Consider the following 15,918-nt stretch of genomic DNA (forward strand, 5'->3'; position numbering starts at 1 on the left):
AGGAGGGAAAAGGCTTGAGCCCTCAGTGTGGGGGAGCCTGCCCGGCTGAGGCTGAGAACCGGCTTGTCTGGGGGACAGTGGGGTCCAGGCTGCCTGCCACAGCAAGAGCGGTGCAGGCAGTGAGAGATGGGGCCTTGTGAGGGGGCACAAGGTATTCCCGAGCCCAGAGCAGCCTCGCCCTGGCTGGCTCCATCTTCTCAGCGTCCAAGGGCGGGTCTGCTGCAATCCTGAGACTCCCACAGTGAGGCGAAAACAGGAGGGGGACACCACATGCAGGGCTACAGGCCAGGCCCGCCCCTCTCCAGGGACCCTGCTCCAAGCCCACATACTTGACACATCATATCACTTGCTGAGCTGCCAAGGACCTGTGTGACCCAACCGGAGGCCGGCAGCCTCCTGTCTGGACTTGGGGTTGCAGGAGACTGTGCACGGCTCCCCGCCTCCCCACCCCCCACCCCCCAGCAGCCCCAAGCCCAGTCCAGGCCTCTCCTCTCCTTCAGGGACCACCAGCACCCACCACCAAACTCCCACCCACGATTGTTCCACCTCAGGGGTGACAGAGACACAGACGGGCCTACAAGGGTAGGAGGGGGGCAGGGGGAGAGGGCGCCTTGGTGAGTGCAGCCCCTGTGTGATGGGGGCGGGGGCGCCTCACTGGGAGGAGCTGGGGCTGTCGCCCTCCGTCAGTGTCTTGAAGTCCATGGACAGAGCCCGCTCCTCCTCCTGGGCTGGCCGTCTCCAGTCATTGCGCGTCAGGGCGTAGAGCACGGCCAGGCCGAAGGCCACCAGCAGCAGGCCCAGCACGTTGCCCAGGACGCCCTCAGGCTCGAAGGTGCTATACTTGGTCCTGCAGGGTTAGGGGGGAGGGCACAGATCCACCATCAGCCCCGGGCCCAATGCCACATGCACTTGTGCACTTTTGCTGAGAGCCTCAGAAGGCAAGTGCACATGGAGAGGCCAGCCCCCAGGACCTGGCAGCCAGGGACACTCACCCCAGCTTGAACAGCAGCGCCTCCTTCAGGCCCAGCAGGGCAGTGCCCACCGTGAGCAGGAAGATGGTGGCCCCAAAGAAGATGTGCTGAGACCGGTAGCGACTCCGCAGTGAGAAGGAGGCTCCGGGGAACAGGAAGAAGCTAAAGCCCACGAGCCACTAGGGGGGGAAAGCAGGCAGTGGCACTGGGCTTCCCAGGGTTCCTTCACTGGAGGCCTGGCAGCATGAGCGGGCCCTGAAGGCCAAGTCACAGCCCATGGGGCGTCCAGGACGCCCCGTGCATCCTCCAGACCTCAGCACGGTGATGCCCCACCTTTGGGCGTTCAGGGATCCTGTCAGCAGCTGAGGGGACTCACCTGCACAAAGTAGAGCACGAAGACGAGGAGGCCACACCAGCTGTGCAGGCTGTACAGGTCGGGGTAGCCCTTCTTCCGGTGGTAATCAAACACTGCCACCAGGCCTAGCCCAGACAGGGGTCTGTGAGCACAAGTGGGAGGGGCTGGGGACCCTGCCTGGGATGCCCTGGAGGGGACAAGTGGTGGGGCTGCCCAGAGTGTCATCAGTGGACAGGGTGGGGAAGGGGCCAAGCCAGGAACTCACCCACCAGGGCGATGACAAAGGCTAAGACGTGCAGCAGCCCATGCAGAACCTTGGTTGTGCGTTTGGTCTCGTTCCTGAAGACCCGGTACACCAGCAGGGCTGAGAGAGGTGGAGAAGTGGGGCACCAGTGAACCCCAGCCTCCCTCTCGGGCCCCAGCTGCAGAGATGGCAAGGGGAAGGCACCAACACAGAAAAGGCAAGTTCCCGTGGGAGGTCACAGGGGCTGGCCTGGGAGATGGGCGGCCTCCCCAGGGCCGCCCCCCCCCCCCCGCCCAACACACAGCCCACCATTGGCAGGAGCCCCGGTCTACTCCAGGCTCACTGCACAGGGCCCTGAAGCGCCTGGGCAGTCTGTCAGGTAGTCCAGCTTTGTGGAGCAGTCTCCCTGGATGGAAAGGCCCCAGATCTCACGGCAGAACCTCATGCCAAGCTAATCCCCCACCAGCCTGTGGGGCTGGGCGGGGGGGCTGTTGAAAGATTCTGCTCCCTACAGGGAGGCAGGACCACCTCCAGGCAGCCCAGAGAAAGGGGCCCAGGGCTGCCGACCCTATGCCCCCTACTGCACACACATTTACACACATTCCTACACACACACACTGGCTCACCTACTTACACACTTGTGCACTCACACACATGCTCACACACTCAGAGACACATATACTCAGACATTTTCACATACACTTGCACACATAATACACACATGCTTACACTTACACACACTTTCACACACATGCACTAATGCAAACACTCATGCTCACATCTGCTCACACGTGCACATACTCATGCATACAATGTTCAACACTCGCACACACATTACACGCACTCATGCTCACACATGCACACCCAACTCTCTCTCTCTCTCTCACACACACACACACACACACACTCACATTCACACCAATTCAAAGCACTGCCTGGAGCCAGTCTCAATGGCGCTCCACCCTTAGGAGCAAGAGCTGGGAAGCTGGAGGCCACTGCAGAGCCCCTGGCTACATGGCCTGTCCCTATGCCCTTGATTAGCTTCCTTCTGTCTAAGTGTGGAAGTCCCTGCACATCGCCTCACCGTCACCCTGCAGGAACACCAGCCCAATGACCATGCAGAGTGGGTGCACATTGAACTGCAGGGAACTCGCCCAGGCGATGCCACCGCGGTACAGGCCCAGCCAGGCACCGGTGGTGGCCACCACGGTCAGGCCCAGCAGCTGGGAGAAGGCCACGAAGTAGGGCAGCGCTCCAGGGACAGGGGCCATGCTGGTTTGGCTCTCCATGCTGTGGGAGACAGAGATACGGGGCTCAGTGAGCACCCCAAAGGGACAACCCCTACTCAGGGCCAGTGCCCAGGAGTGGGCACAGGCTGTGCACCGGGGCAGGGGTGCCCAGGCCCCTGAATCTTCTGGGGGACTCCCTGAGCTGGGCCTCCAGGCAGGCCATAGAGGACAGTGGGGGAGAAGTGGGGGGCTGCCACGTAGAACCCCCTGGTTCTAAACTGGAAGCAGAGACGAGTAGGGGAGGGGGCCACAATGGTGAGTGCCCCCCCTCATCACCCTGCAGTGCCTGACAGGACCAGACCTCCCAACCCTCTTGCCCTGCAGGCATCTGCTGAGACTCCGGGGTGAGGGGCCCCCATGTCCCCCCAAGAGAAGCACCCACGACCCAAAATGGAGAAAAGAGGCACTGAGGAGGCAGGGGCACACCAGTCCCTGAAATGTGCTGGTTCTCCTGATGCAGCGCACACCCCCACCCCAGGGAGAGCACCGCACCCCTTCCCCCATCAGTCACTGATCAGTTTCCAAGGGGCTGCCCGCCCCATCTCCAGCACCTCTGACTGCTGGCCCCACACTGTAAATCAGGGAGTGAGGAATCAACGTGCCGCAGATACAAAGAAAAAAAGCAGTCACAGGCCAGTGCCCCGCCTCTGGCCTGCTCTCAGTGACAGCCCTCTGCCCAGGGCACCAACCGGCACCTCCTCCTCATGGCCTGCCCTTTGGTTTTGTTCTGCAGTTCCAGGGACAGAACCCACGGACCTCACACCGGCAGGTCTGAGCCAGAAACACCCCCACGGCAGGCAGGAAGCTTCCAGAAGCCGCACTTCTTGCCACTCACCCCTCTGTCACTTCTCTGTGGGCACCAACGTTCAAACCCCACCGCCCATGATCCTCCCTGGACACGCTCCAAGCCCCGTACACTCTGCACACATGGCTGCCACCGCCCCTGAGCCCCGGCTACCTTTTTGCTGCGTCCCCCTTCTGTCCTCTTCAGCCTCCTGAGTGACTCCTGACAGGGACAGCACCCTCCCTGGGGAGACGCCCACGCCGCCTGCTGTCACTGCCCTACGCGCCCTCCCCACCCCTATCATGTGGCTCCCGGGACACCCACTCCCTACCTGCTCTGGGACCGAGACGTCCCTCCCCTGCGTCTCCCAGGCCGGAGCCCACTCACCCCCGTGTGTGCACCTCCACCTGCGGCCTCCAGAGGCAGGGAGCCTTCTGATCTTTGTGCCTGCCGTGGGGATCTAATCCCTTGCTGCTGCCCCCGACTCTGCCAGGTAACAAAGCTCTGAGCGCTGTTCTCGCTAGGGCCTGGCCGCCCCCTGATTAGATTCCTTCCTGGGGAGCCTGCGGCAAGAGCAGAATCTGATTAGCTCATCAGAAGCACGGAGGGAGGTCACGTGGCCACGGGTCTGGGGACCGTCAGGGACAGCATGGGGATGGGGCTGTGGCGGGGACTGTCCTCCCACTCGGCTCCTCCTCCCAGCCCCTTGGCCAGCGGGACTGGCAGAGAGGCCGGGTTCACACTGGGGGAACAGGTGTCCCCCATAGGACCTGATGCTTTCTGGGAGGTCCAGCTTGGGCCTCGCCCAGCATAGGTCACGTGGCAAGGGGGTACTGTGGGCAGAGGCCCATAGAGCAACGTGCCAGAAAGAGAGCAAATGGCTGAGCTCCCGCCTTGCATGGGGCCCAGGCTCCATCCCTGGAGCCAGCAGAAATAGCCCCCAAACTGCTCCTGAGCACTGTGGGTATGCGGAGACCCCACCCACCCTCTGCAATGAAGACACCTAGATTGATGGATGTCTCTGGAAACCAGCTCAGCATCAGGGAAACCTAAGGCAGACACACCCCAGGCTCCTCCCAACATGCCACATCCCTCCCCTCTTCCCAGAACCTGGGAAACTCCCTAAGGGAAGCGAAGCCCTCAGACTCCACGGTGTGGACAGCACGATTCCTCTTAGATTCTCAAAAGGCCTCTGGAGCCCGTGAGTGAACAGGGATGCAGAGGGGGTTCCGTGTTGGGGAACCACCATGCCATGGAGCACTGCGCCTTGCGCCAAGAGAGAGGCCAGGAAGCAGCTTGAGAATCACCACAAGGCCCACGGGGACTGGCACTAAAAGCTTTGAGGGCTGGTACTGCTTCCCTGGGGACTGTCCCGTCTCTTGCTCCTGAGATATATTTTATTGTTCTGTTTTGTTTTGGGGGGTGTGGCTTGGAGCTGAGCATGCAGTGCCCGGGCTCCAGCTCCTAGGCCATCCCCCCCGTACCCCAAACTCTTCCTTAGATTAGAGCTGGTGGGTGGGGAGGAAAGTGCACTCGGCAAGAGAGGCCTCATGCGGCAGCGGCCCGTAAGCCCAGAACATTTCTGGGAAGTGAGCACTGGGCCGCTGGACCCGCCCTCAACACACACACACACACACACACACACACACACAGAGCAGTGAGCGGTGAGCAGAGGCAAGGCCTGAGGCAGGACCGGGGCTCAGCCAGGGAGCCCCACGCAATCGCCCCCACTTCCCGAAATCTCTCCTTTCTGCACTGACACTGGGACCAGACAGGAGGTGCCCCACTGGGACCCAGAAGGAAACTGGAGCTCAGAGGGGAAACCGCGGCCCACATCAGCAGCGGCAAACAGCTGTCAACTCCTGTGTCCACCAGGCATGCAGTGGGATGGACAGACAGATAGATGGACAGACAGGAGGACACATGAACACACAGAGGCCGCAGCCATTCAGCTCGCCAGCAGCAGAGCAGAGTAAGAACCCAGGCCCGGTTAGACCCCCCAGCTTTCCACCGCAGGCCACTGCTGGTTCTAGCCCCTTCACTGGGGTGTAGCTGCTCCCACAAAGCCCCCACTGCCGCCCACTGATGGCAAATGGAGGGTCATCAGTGTCCCCCTGGGGCTGTTCCTAGACAATGGGGGACAGGATGTGGCCCTGCACCAGGAGCCTGGGGCACAAGAACTTTGGGGCCATGTCCCGTGGCATCCTGAGGGCAGGACCCGGCCCTTCCCAATAGGAAGCCAGAGACTGAAAGGACAGAGGATCCCGCATTCAGGAGACCTAAGGTGTCCCTAGAGTCCCCTTCTGCAGGGCAGGCCTTGGCACTGCCCTCAGTTGCCCTCCAGGCCCCAAAGTCCAAAGCGTGAATCTGCAGGGAGAGTCTGACCCTTCGGCACCCGTTCTTCTCCCAGCCCATCCGGTCCAACCTCCTCTACAATCCACACCTGTGTGGAGGGGCTGCTGGGGCGTGGGCTGCCAAGGACCCCCATGTGATTCCCACCCTCTCTGCTGACCAATGCTTGGACTCCTGCTCCCTCGCTTCCCAGGCTGGTCATCATGGGCACCCCCATCCACCCCGGTCAGTGCTGGCTGTTCTCAGGCACCCTGAAAATACCCTGCCAGGTCCGGGGCACCACCCCCAAGAGTATTCCCCTCCTCAGTAGTGGGAAGGGGCACCCTCCCTCCCCCATCAGAGTACAGGGCTGGGTAGGCACCTCTGCCCCCTCCACCCCCCCCCCACACACACACACCTGCAGTCGGTCCACTTAATGCAATCACACAGGCACACAAAGGCCCGCGGGGCAGAGGAGTTAGTGAAAAGGCCACCAGGATCTAATCTCATTATGGGACCAGACGCAGCCTGGCCACAGCCTCCCCATCCAGAGAGGGTTTTAATCAAGTTAGAAAAGATGGGTGGGGGAGGGGGCAAGCTCTTAATGGGGAAGAGCTGTCAGAATGTCCTAGAATGATGAGAGAGAAAAAGCCACATGAGGGCTGAGATGTTTGGAGGGGGGTCTTTCTCACCACCCAGCACCCCAACCCCCAGGGCAGAGCGGCAGGGAGGTGCCACTCTTCCTTCCTGTCTCCATTCTGCCAGGAAACACCCCCCCCAAAAAAAAATATGTGGCTGGTGTTGAAATCTGGAGACAACCCAGTGTCCACCAGGTTGTCAATAGGAGTGTGGCTGGTTTCATGGCAGAGGGACCACAGTACCCTGCACTAGGAAGTTCACTGCTCTTCTGCCCAACAGTAGTTGGGGGGGGGCGGGGAGGGCAGAATCCCCCCCCAGTCTGGGGTGGTCCTCTGCCCTCAGCCAGGTCGAACAGGAGTAGGGACAAGCCTGGCCCCTTCTGCCACCCTCAGCGGTCACCTGCTCGCTGAGGTGCGTCGGAGGGCGGGCCGCTGTGCTTTTGTTTTGTTTTGTTCCGGGCTACAGAGCCAAGGAACAGGATCCAGGGGTTCTGGGTGGGAGATGCACTCAGTGAGTCAGAAAATCCTCCAAGGCTGCCAGGACGGAGGGAATGCCAGGAGATCGGGCAGGGAGAAGGGCTGGGCGGGGTGCCAGCCTCCGAAGGCAGGCCAGGGTCTCAGGGTCCACCTGAGACCGGCAGGCCTGCCCCCATCCGGGGGCCCCAGGGCCCTCCAGCACCCAGCCGTGCACGCTCCCCAGGGCTCCCAGACTCAGGATCTGCCAGGCAGAAATTCCCACTGGTCACTGCGCGCCGCGGGGCTGTCGGGAGAGCCGGGCGGGGCGCTCTGCAGTCCCGGGGCCCGCGGCTAACGCCCGGGCAGCTGCTGGCCCGCGTCTGCAGGGCCCACAGCGCGGGCCGGAGGGGCGCGCGCTCACCTGCCCGCACCTCGATCGCGCCGGCCGCGGCGCGCGGGGAAGGTGCGGAGCGCGGGGCCGGCGCGGGCTGAACGCGTCAGTCCCGGGCCCGGCTCCCGCGCTGAGGGCGCAGGTGCCCGGGCAGGTGCGGGCGGGCGCGGGGCCTGCGAGTCGGGCCTGTTCCGGTCCGCAAGCCGCCCAGGCCCGCGCCCCCCTCGCGTCTCCGCCCGCGCCCTGGGATGCTCCAGGCCGCCCCCCAGCACTCGGGGCACGCCCACCCCGACCCCGCACTCTGGGGCGCTGCCACCACCACCCCTCCGCCCACCCCGCGCCGGGCCCACTTCTGCCCGGCCGCCGCGCGCCTACCTGGCCCGGCCGTTCCGCCCCGCCGCGCGCCCCCTGCCGGGCCCGGCCCCGCTCGGCCTCCCCAGGCTGCTCGGCAGGTTCCGCCGGGCCCGCGCCAACGCGTCGCTATGGGGACGGGGCGGCGGCGGGCGCCTCGGCCGGTCCCCGGGGCCCAGACCTGGACTCGGAACCTTCGAAGGCGCGGCCCGGCGCCCTGGCTTCTGGGGGTCCCTCCTAGTCCGGGCGCGGCGCGGGGGAGGCACTCGGGTTCGCGACCCAGGTTGGCCGCCCTTCCCCCTGCCAGCCCCGGGGGACCCGTGTGGCTTGATGACAAGGTTGGGCTCAGCAGGCCCTGCTGCCGCGCCCCCCGCGCTCCCGGTGACCTCCGTGCCCCCTTGTCCCCAGCTCGGGGTCTGTGCCAGGACCGACTCCCAGCCCGGGACAAACAGCCGCTCCCGGCCGGTCCCGGGGCTGCAGAGGCGGCCGCGCGTCCAGGCGGCCAGGCGGAGGCGGGAGCGAAGCCAAGGCGGGTCCCGGCCCCCTCCGCTGCGCCGTCCAGGCCCCGATCCAGGAAATGTGCGGGCAGATAAGTCCAGCTCAGGCTTCCTACACGCTCGGAACAAAAGGTCCTTTCCTGTCGGATGCCCGGCAAGGGCCCGGGGGTCGAGGGCCACGGCTAACCCTGCTCTGCCTCAGGGACGCCCCAGCCGTGCCCTTGCGTCCGGCCGCGTGAGGCTCGCTCGGGGTCTGAGCCCGGCGCTGGCCAAGGGGACCCGTGGGGAAGATCCATGCCCCCAGGCTAGCGACTGGTGGGTGCTCTGGGCCGAACCCCCAGAGTGACGGCATTAGGACGCTCCAATGACAGGTAAATATTGGCAGGTGGAGGGAGTTAAAAGAAGCGACCTGGTGCGCTGCATAGGGATTTAGGATTCCCCCTTGGGAGGTTTTCAGGGCCCTTCCCTGAGAAACCAGGGTGCTAGGAGTTGTTCTATCTCCACGGGAACTCGGGGCTCTGGCCCCTCTCAGTCGGCGGGAACCACAGGCCCTAGGTCTGGTTCCTGCTTATCAGGATGGGGGCGGGGGCTGACTCCCCTCCTTGGCCCCTGCTTGGCCTAAAGACTTTGAGGCCACAGACCCCTGCACTGGGGCTTGGCTTCATTGTTCCTTCTTGGGGCACCAGAGGTCACTCAGAGGTCATAGCTATCCCTCCCCTCACCTCCCTCACTCCCAGGCACCTTCTCTTGCAGACCCCTAAGTTCCCATCCACCTCCCCCTGGGGACATTCCTCCCCACCATCACAGGCACATTCTTCCCAAAGACCTTTCTCAGCCACCCAGTCCAGTAGCCTGGAATGCGGTTGCAGGGTGGAGCGGAAGCCCACCCTCCCCCCAAAGAGAGCTAATGGCCCCAGGGCTCACTCTGAGCATTTTTTTTTCCTTTTTGGGTCACACTGGGTGATGCACAGGAATTACTCCTGGCTCTGCACTCAGGAATTAATCCTGGCGGTCCTGGGGGGTGTGGGGGGAGGGAATCATATGGGATGCTGAGAATCGAACCCTGGTCGGCGGTGTGCAAGGCAAACGCCCTCCCTGCTGTGCTATTGCTCCATCCCCAATCTGAGCATTTAAAGAGCAGGAAGCCACACAGGGAGCAGATGGTCCTTCATAAAGAAGCCCCAGACCCCCCAGCCTAATCCTGGCCAGGGCCCTGGAGTTATGGAGAAGGGAAACAACCTCTTCATTTGGAATTGATTGTAAAGCTTGTTCTAAGTAGGGCCAAAGGTCATGGGAACATGCTCACCGTGGGTCTGTTGTTTAGCTGAAAGCCAACCCCCCCATCTCCCGTTTTCCCTGGAACCTCCCCTGGCTGGGCGGGGAGGAAGCAGGAGAGGGGCCCTGGTTTGCTGAACCCCCATCTGCCAGAGCGTGGCCTCCTGGGATGGCGTCTGTCTCCAGAATCCATGACCCCAAGCCTTCCTGCTGTTGGCCCACGTGGTGGTGTCTGAGAGTGACAGGCCGAGTAGAGACTTGGGGCGGGCAAGGGGTGGTCAGGCCAGAGACTCTGCAGCATGCCCCTGCCCACACCTCTGACCTCCTGTTGTGTGTTCTAGAACTCAGGCATAGGAAAGCTCCTTAACCGGCATGGGAGGCTCGAGCGGCTGCTGGATGCTGGGCTGTGACTGTGGGAAGCAGCACGGTGACTCTGGGACAAGAGCAAGACCGTTGCTGGAGGTGTCTTTGGAACCCAGACAGCCTCCGGCTCCTGGGCCACCCTCGGAGGACCTGGGGGTAGTGGGGGGGAGGAGGAGGAGGGTGATAGAAGGCACAGGTGGCAGGAGCTAGGTCCACGGGGGCATCGTGAGGGGGCCTGGGAAGTCACTGCCTCCCCTTGAAAAGAAAATTAGAATGAATGAGAAAGGACTGTCCCCACAGCTCAGCTGTGGCTTCAAGGGCCACCTACAACAGCAGTAGCAGCCACAAAGAAGGGACAGGTCACAAAGCTTCCAGCCAACACAGAATGGCACCTCCCAAATGAGAAGAAATTGGGCAGAGACTACGTGGCAGACTGGGGGTTCAGGGCCACCCTCCTCATATGGGAAAGCAAGACTCAGACAAGAGTTTGCTGTCAGATGACTGCTTAGTGCCTATGTTGCAAACCATAACACCCAAAAGGAGAGAGAGAAAGAGGGAAGGTGTCCGTCACAGAGGCAGGGGACGGAAGGGATGGGGGTGGCGGGAGGGACACTGGGAACATTGGTGGTGGAGAATGGGCACTAGTGGAGGGATGGGTACTTGAACATTGATTGAAATGTAATCACGAAAATGTGTAAGTCTGTAACTGTATCTCATGGTGATTCACTGAAATAAAAAAATTAAAAATTAAAAAAAAAAGATATTGCTGACAGTTAGCCTGCCGGCTCAGCTCTGCTGGCTGGGGCATGTGGGGCACTATGGAGGGGAGCAGGGGGGACGGCACTCCCAGGATGGGTGTCAGGGGGGCAGCGGAGGGAGGAGTCAGGAGGAAGCATGGTTTCCCACCCTCCTTATTGGGTGCTGACTTGAGCCCCCCCCCCCACGCTCCCTGGCTAGGCCTGTTTCCTGAAACTCCAGAGAAGCAGAGGAGACAGAGGGGGTCGTGACCAACAGCCATGTGCACAGAGGAATTGTTGGAAGAGCAGGCACAAGCCGGCGGGAGCCTGAAACTCTGACGAAGACAGCACCTGCATATCACATACACACCTGAAATCCACTTTATCAAAGCTTTCTGCAATGTTGCCCTTTTTCTTCCTCTGTTCCAAATTTTGGGTTAGGAAACGCTGATACCAATGGTCCTGAACTCAGACTCCCAGTTCGGAGCCTGTGGCCGCATGTCCCTGGGAAAAGGTGCCACCTTGTACTGTCATGGCTTCGATCGGGCCCAAGTGGAACCTCAGAAGCTTTCACACTGAGAAGGCCCCCAGGACCCTGCTGGACAGGACCAGCTCGTAGAGACGGCACAGTGGAACCCTCTTGACCTCTAGCCTGCTCTTTCTCGCCATTCCAGGACACACCCCTGATGTTTCTGCACCATATTCTGTCCCTGTGATATGTGTTCACTGCACATCCCTCAGTGGTGCATGCACGCTGCTCTCCCTCGTGCATGTGTGCAAGTCTCCTGAAAAGCTACTAGAGCAGGCACAAGACAGTCCGTCACCATTGTCTGGGCAGAACCAAGGCCTGTCTGACACTGTGCTCCTGCCCACCACGTGGCCTGCTGCCCACCGCACTCCCGCACCCCGTCACGCTAAGACCCCTTTTTTAGACTTGGGCTGCCTGGGCCTTTCTTGGGACAAGCCTAATTTGGAAATTCGGCATAGTAAGAGAAACAACAACTAATAAAACAAGAACAGTGCTAGTGATAGGCCATTGCATGGGCTTCTTCTCTCCCATCTGCCATATAAAATATCCCCAGGCCACAGTTAACCAGGAATAACAGAAAGAGCAGGAAGCAAAGGAGCTTGCAAACACACACACATGCAGACACATACAAATGTGGCAAGGACCGCACCAACCGACATGCACACATGGACATGCTTACGTGTAAACATGTGCGTGGGTGCACACATACATCACACACACACACACACACACACACACACACACACACAAAACTGCACAGAAACCTATTGGCATACAGCAGGAAGTAGGAAAAAGAAAAGAAAGCAGGATGGGCAGGGTGGAGGGCCAGGGGAAGGAGCCGAGGAGAGACCTGGGGAAGGCAGGCCAAGGTCCAAGCAGGAATGTGCTGAGTCTCCCCTCCACCCTACCCCCGGTCATTCCTCCTTTTCCCTGCCTGTTTCGAAGCAGAGATAGGAAAGCAGGAATGTAAACAGGTCACAGGAGAGGGCAGAGGTTGGAGGGCTGAGGAGTGGAACTAGGACCCTACCAGGCATTCCTGGAACTTTCAAGAGTGACCCTTGGCCTAGAACTCCAGCGGTCCCTCTGCTGTGGGGAAGCAGAAGCCCAGCAGGGCACTGGCCAGGATGCCCAGTGCTGCCCAGGGCTGGCGGTGCTCAGAGGTCAGTCCCAGGGTCACATGCACCCTTCAGAAAGGGATTCATGAAGCCCCAGCCCCACAGCCTCTGCCATGCCCCCTTCCTCCTGCCCAGTCATCCGCACACCTGGAAATCTGCTGGTGCAAGTACTCACGGCCTGGTGCAAAGCAGGAAAGACCCAGCAGAACCAGGGCTGAGGTGCAGCAGGCAGAGGCCTGCGGGCCGTCTCTGAGAGGATAGGATTGAGGGTGACCAGCCCTTTATGCTCCAGACACCAAACAAAGGAATGCCGCCCTCTACTCCAGGCCTGTCCCGGCTCTGAGTTCTCCTCCTGGCTCTGAAAGCTGTTCCAGTTCCCCATCCCATCCACCCTGAGCCATCGCCACGTCGCCCGGGGCCAGGAAGGATGGGGTGGCCACGCAGAGCCCAAAGCGCATGGAGCCAAGGTCTGGCTTGCCGAGTATCCCACGGGACATGGCCTGAAGCCAGGTGACAGGGAGAAAGGGGACATCCCTGTGTGCAGTCAGCAGAGCTAAGTGCTGACTCAGGTGGCGCTGCCTCTCCTCACCTGGCACCAGGCCCTCTGAGGTTGGAAGAGCAGCTGAACTTAGCCCGATGCTCCATCCCGCCATGGACTCTGAGACCTGAGAACCACACCCTCGGCTGCTGGTCCCCACTCTGGGGCTCATCCTTGGGTTTCTCCTGCCGTGGGCCGTCTCACCTGGGGGCTGACTTCCGGAACACAGCAGATGCTATGCAGTTCTGCTCTGCCTGTCTGGGGGCTCAGTGGTGCTGGGGGCCTACTCCTGCTGTAGGGGTCGCTCCTGGCAGTGCTCAGGGGTTCAGGCGGTGCTAGGGTGGAAACTGCATGCAAAGTCTGAGCTCAGCCCTTTGCATCAGCCATTGGCCCTGCCCTGCTCTCGCATCACCTAGGACTCACTGTGTTCCAGCTCATTCTGCGGCCCCTCAGCACTCACTCCGGGGGTGCCCCACTGTTGACCAGGGGCTAGCCCTCTGGGTTCAGGGCTACTGGGAGGTTTCAGTGGGTGCTTGGTACTGCATGGCCCCTCTATTGCAGCATCATGGGGAGGGTCTTTGAGAGTCCCCCCAGCCCCTCACACCACCCTGTCCTCCTCTGTGACCTCATCTCAAAGATCAGGGCCTTGGGCTGCTTTTAGGGTACACAGCCTCCCCCAGGTCAAGGCCCCGCAGGGCCCCATCTCTGTGAAACAGCTTCAAATGCTCGTGCGTGGCCCCAGCCTGCCCCAAAGGCACCTCGCCACCTGGGGCCAGGCGCCTTAGTGAGCCCCTCTCTACTGAGGTTTCCTCCGGGACCCCTGGGGCTGCTCCCCGGAAAGCCCAGCTGCCTCTACTGCCTGCTGTGTCCCAGGTTCGCCAAGACCAGGCTGCTTCCCCTCCATCTCTCCTCTGCCCCTCATCCCTCACCCAGCCTCACTGGGCAGGAGGCATTTGTGCCCAGCCACCAAGGGCAGCCACTTCTGTCTCTCTGTGAGAAGTCCCCTGAAAGCTGCAGAAAAGGCCCCATGGAGGGCCAGAATGATAATACAGCGGGTAGGGCATTTGCCTTGCAAGAGTCCAGCCCGAGTTCAATCCCCGGCATCCCTTATGGTCCCCCAGCACTGCCAGGAGTGTTTCCTGAGTGCACGATCAGAAATAACCCTGAGATCCAGCCTAAGAGAAGGACCACATGGAGGGCGCGGGAACCACAGATCCCGGAGAAAAAAAAAACAGGTTCCAAAAAGAGCCGAGATCACTGGCAAGTCCCAGATGGGGTAGGTGCCGCATCCCGCCTCCCCCAGATGGAACCCCGGTGACCAGAGTATGCGGGAACTAGGACTTTTTCTCAAAACCGTGCGGCCGCGCGACATCTCTCTATATACAAAGTGATCAATGGGAAGTAAACCACCCAACCTTTCTCCCTGAAAATCAGAGTTAAGTTTGGAGCACAGCCACAGCCCCAGAAACACAAGGACTTAATGCAGAACCCAGCAGCTTGGAGCAGAAAAGTGAACGGACTATGCGTTAATCCAGGCCATCAAGTCTGCCGGAGGGGGAAGGGTGTTGCCCCGTTCGCCCTCTCTTCTCTGGAAAGAAAGATGGCGGCCGCATGGGAGCCTTGTGGACAGCAGGTATGGGCCGGGGGTGTGGAGGCGACTAGAACCTCATGGGAAGGGGGGCGTTCCGGTCCGTCCTTCATGCCCTACCGAGGTCACCAGTTGCCCCCCACGAGCGGCTCTCCAGCATGGCCACAGCCCCAGAAGCACAAGGACTTAATGCAGAACCCAGCAGCTTGAAGCAGAAAAGTGAAAGGACTATGCGTTAATCCAGGCAATCATGTCTGCCCAGAGGGGAAAGGGTGTTGCTCCCTTCCGCCCTCCTCCCTCTGGAAAGAAAGATGGCGGCCACATGGGAGCCTTGTGGACAGCAGGTATGAGCCGGGAGTGTGGGGGCGACTAACACCTCATGGGAAGGGGGGCGTTCCGGTCCGTCCTTCACGCCCTACCGAGGTCACCAGTCACCCCCCGCGAGCGGCTCTCCAGCACAGCTACGGCCCCAGAAGCACAAGGACTTAATGCAGAACCCGGCAGCTTGGAGCACAAAAGTGAACGGACTATGCGTTAATCCAGGCCATCAAGTCTGCCGGAGGGGAAAGGGTGTTGCCCCATTCGCCCTCTCCTCTCTGGAAAGAAAGATGGCGGCCACATGGGAGCCTTGTGGACAGCAGGTATGAGCCGGGAGTGTGGGGGCGACTAAAACCTCATGGGAAGGGGGGCGTTTCGGTCCGCCCTTCACGCCCTACCAAGGCCACCAGTTGCCCCCCCCCACGAGCGGCTCTCCAGCACGGCCACGACTCCAGAACACAGAAACCAATTTCTTAGCTATCTGACTTTCAGTAGAAATACTTCCAGGGTCAATAGGTAAAATAGCAGAATCCAAAACCAACATTTAATTCTTGAACCCAGCTGTAGAAAGCAAATCACTTCACAATGCTTTTTCAGCATGTCTGATTTGGGGGGGGGGTAAACTCTAAATAATAGTGGTGAATCTTTTATTGAAACAATGAATCTAATCAAAGCAGATACAGTGTTAACTAGAATTCATCTGCCTCACAGGGATGGGGAGGGGTGGGGGGTGGGGTTTCATTGGGGTTCTTCATGGTAAAAAATAAGTATTGGTAAAGGGAAATGTGTTTGATATTTGCATGACTGAGACCTAAACCTGAAAGCTTTGTAACCTTTCCCACAGTGATTCAATAAATAAAAAATAAAAAAATAAAATTAAAAAAAATAATAACCCTGAGCATCACTGGGCGTGGTCCCAAAACAGGGGAACGGGGTGGGGGGAGGAACAATTTTTTTTAAAAAGGACCCCATAAGCACTGTTTCTCCCCAGAACCACTGGGGGTCTGTCATCTCCCACATGGGCTATTGACTAAGGGGGCCTGAGAGCCCGCAGACCTGACACCTGACCAGGGCCGTGCCTCCTGGGCTCTGCTCCACGCTGCAGACTGGATCCCTCTCGGCCCCACCTCTGGGCGGATGCACCCCTT

At 60.5% G+C, this 15,918-nt stretch overlaps 1 protein-coding gene across 1 annotated transcript; it reads right to left on the reverse strand.

The window, feature by feature from the left end:
- Nucleotides 1-609: 609 nt before the first annotated feature.
- Nucleotides 610-2,860, reverse strand: LOC130035714 (transmembrane ascorbate-dependent reductase CYB561). The gene is made up of 5 exons (XM_056127579.1): nt 2,655-2,860; nt 1,592-1,690; nt 1,348-1,451; nt 993-1,150; nt 610-847 (listed from the first exon to the last, which is right to left on the reverse strand). The coding sequence occupies exons 1-5, from the start codon at nt 2,857-2,859 to the stop codon at nt 652-654; spliced, it is 762 nt and encodes a 253-aa protein (XP_055983554.1). The 5' UTR covers nt 2,860; the 3' UTR covers nt 610-651.
- Nucleotides 2,861-15,918: the final 13,058 nt, after the last annotated feature.

This window comes from Sorex fumeus, unplaced genomic scaffold (genome assembly GCF_029834395.1).
Source record: "Sorex fumeus unplaced genomic scaffold, SorFum_2.1 ptg000063l, whole genome shotgun sequence".
Classification (NCBI taxonomy): Eukaryota; Metazoa; Chordata; class Mammalia; order Eulipotyphla; family Soricidae; genus Sorex; species Sorex fumeus.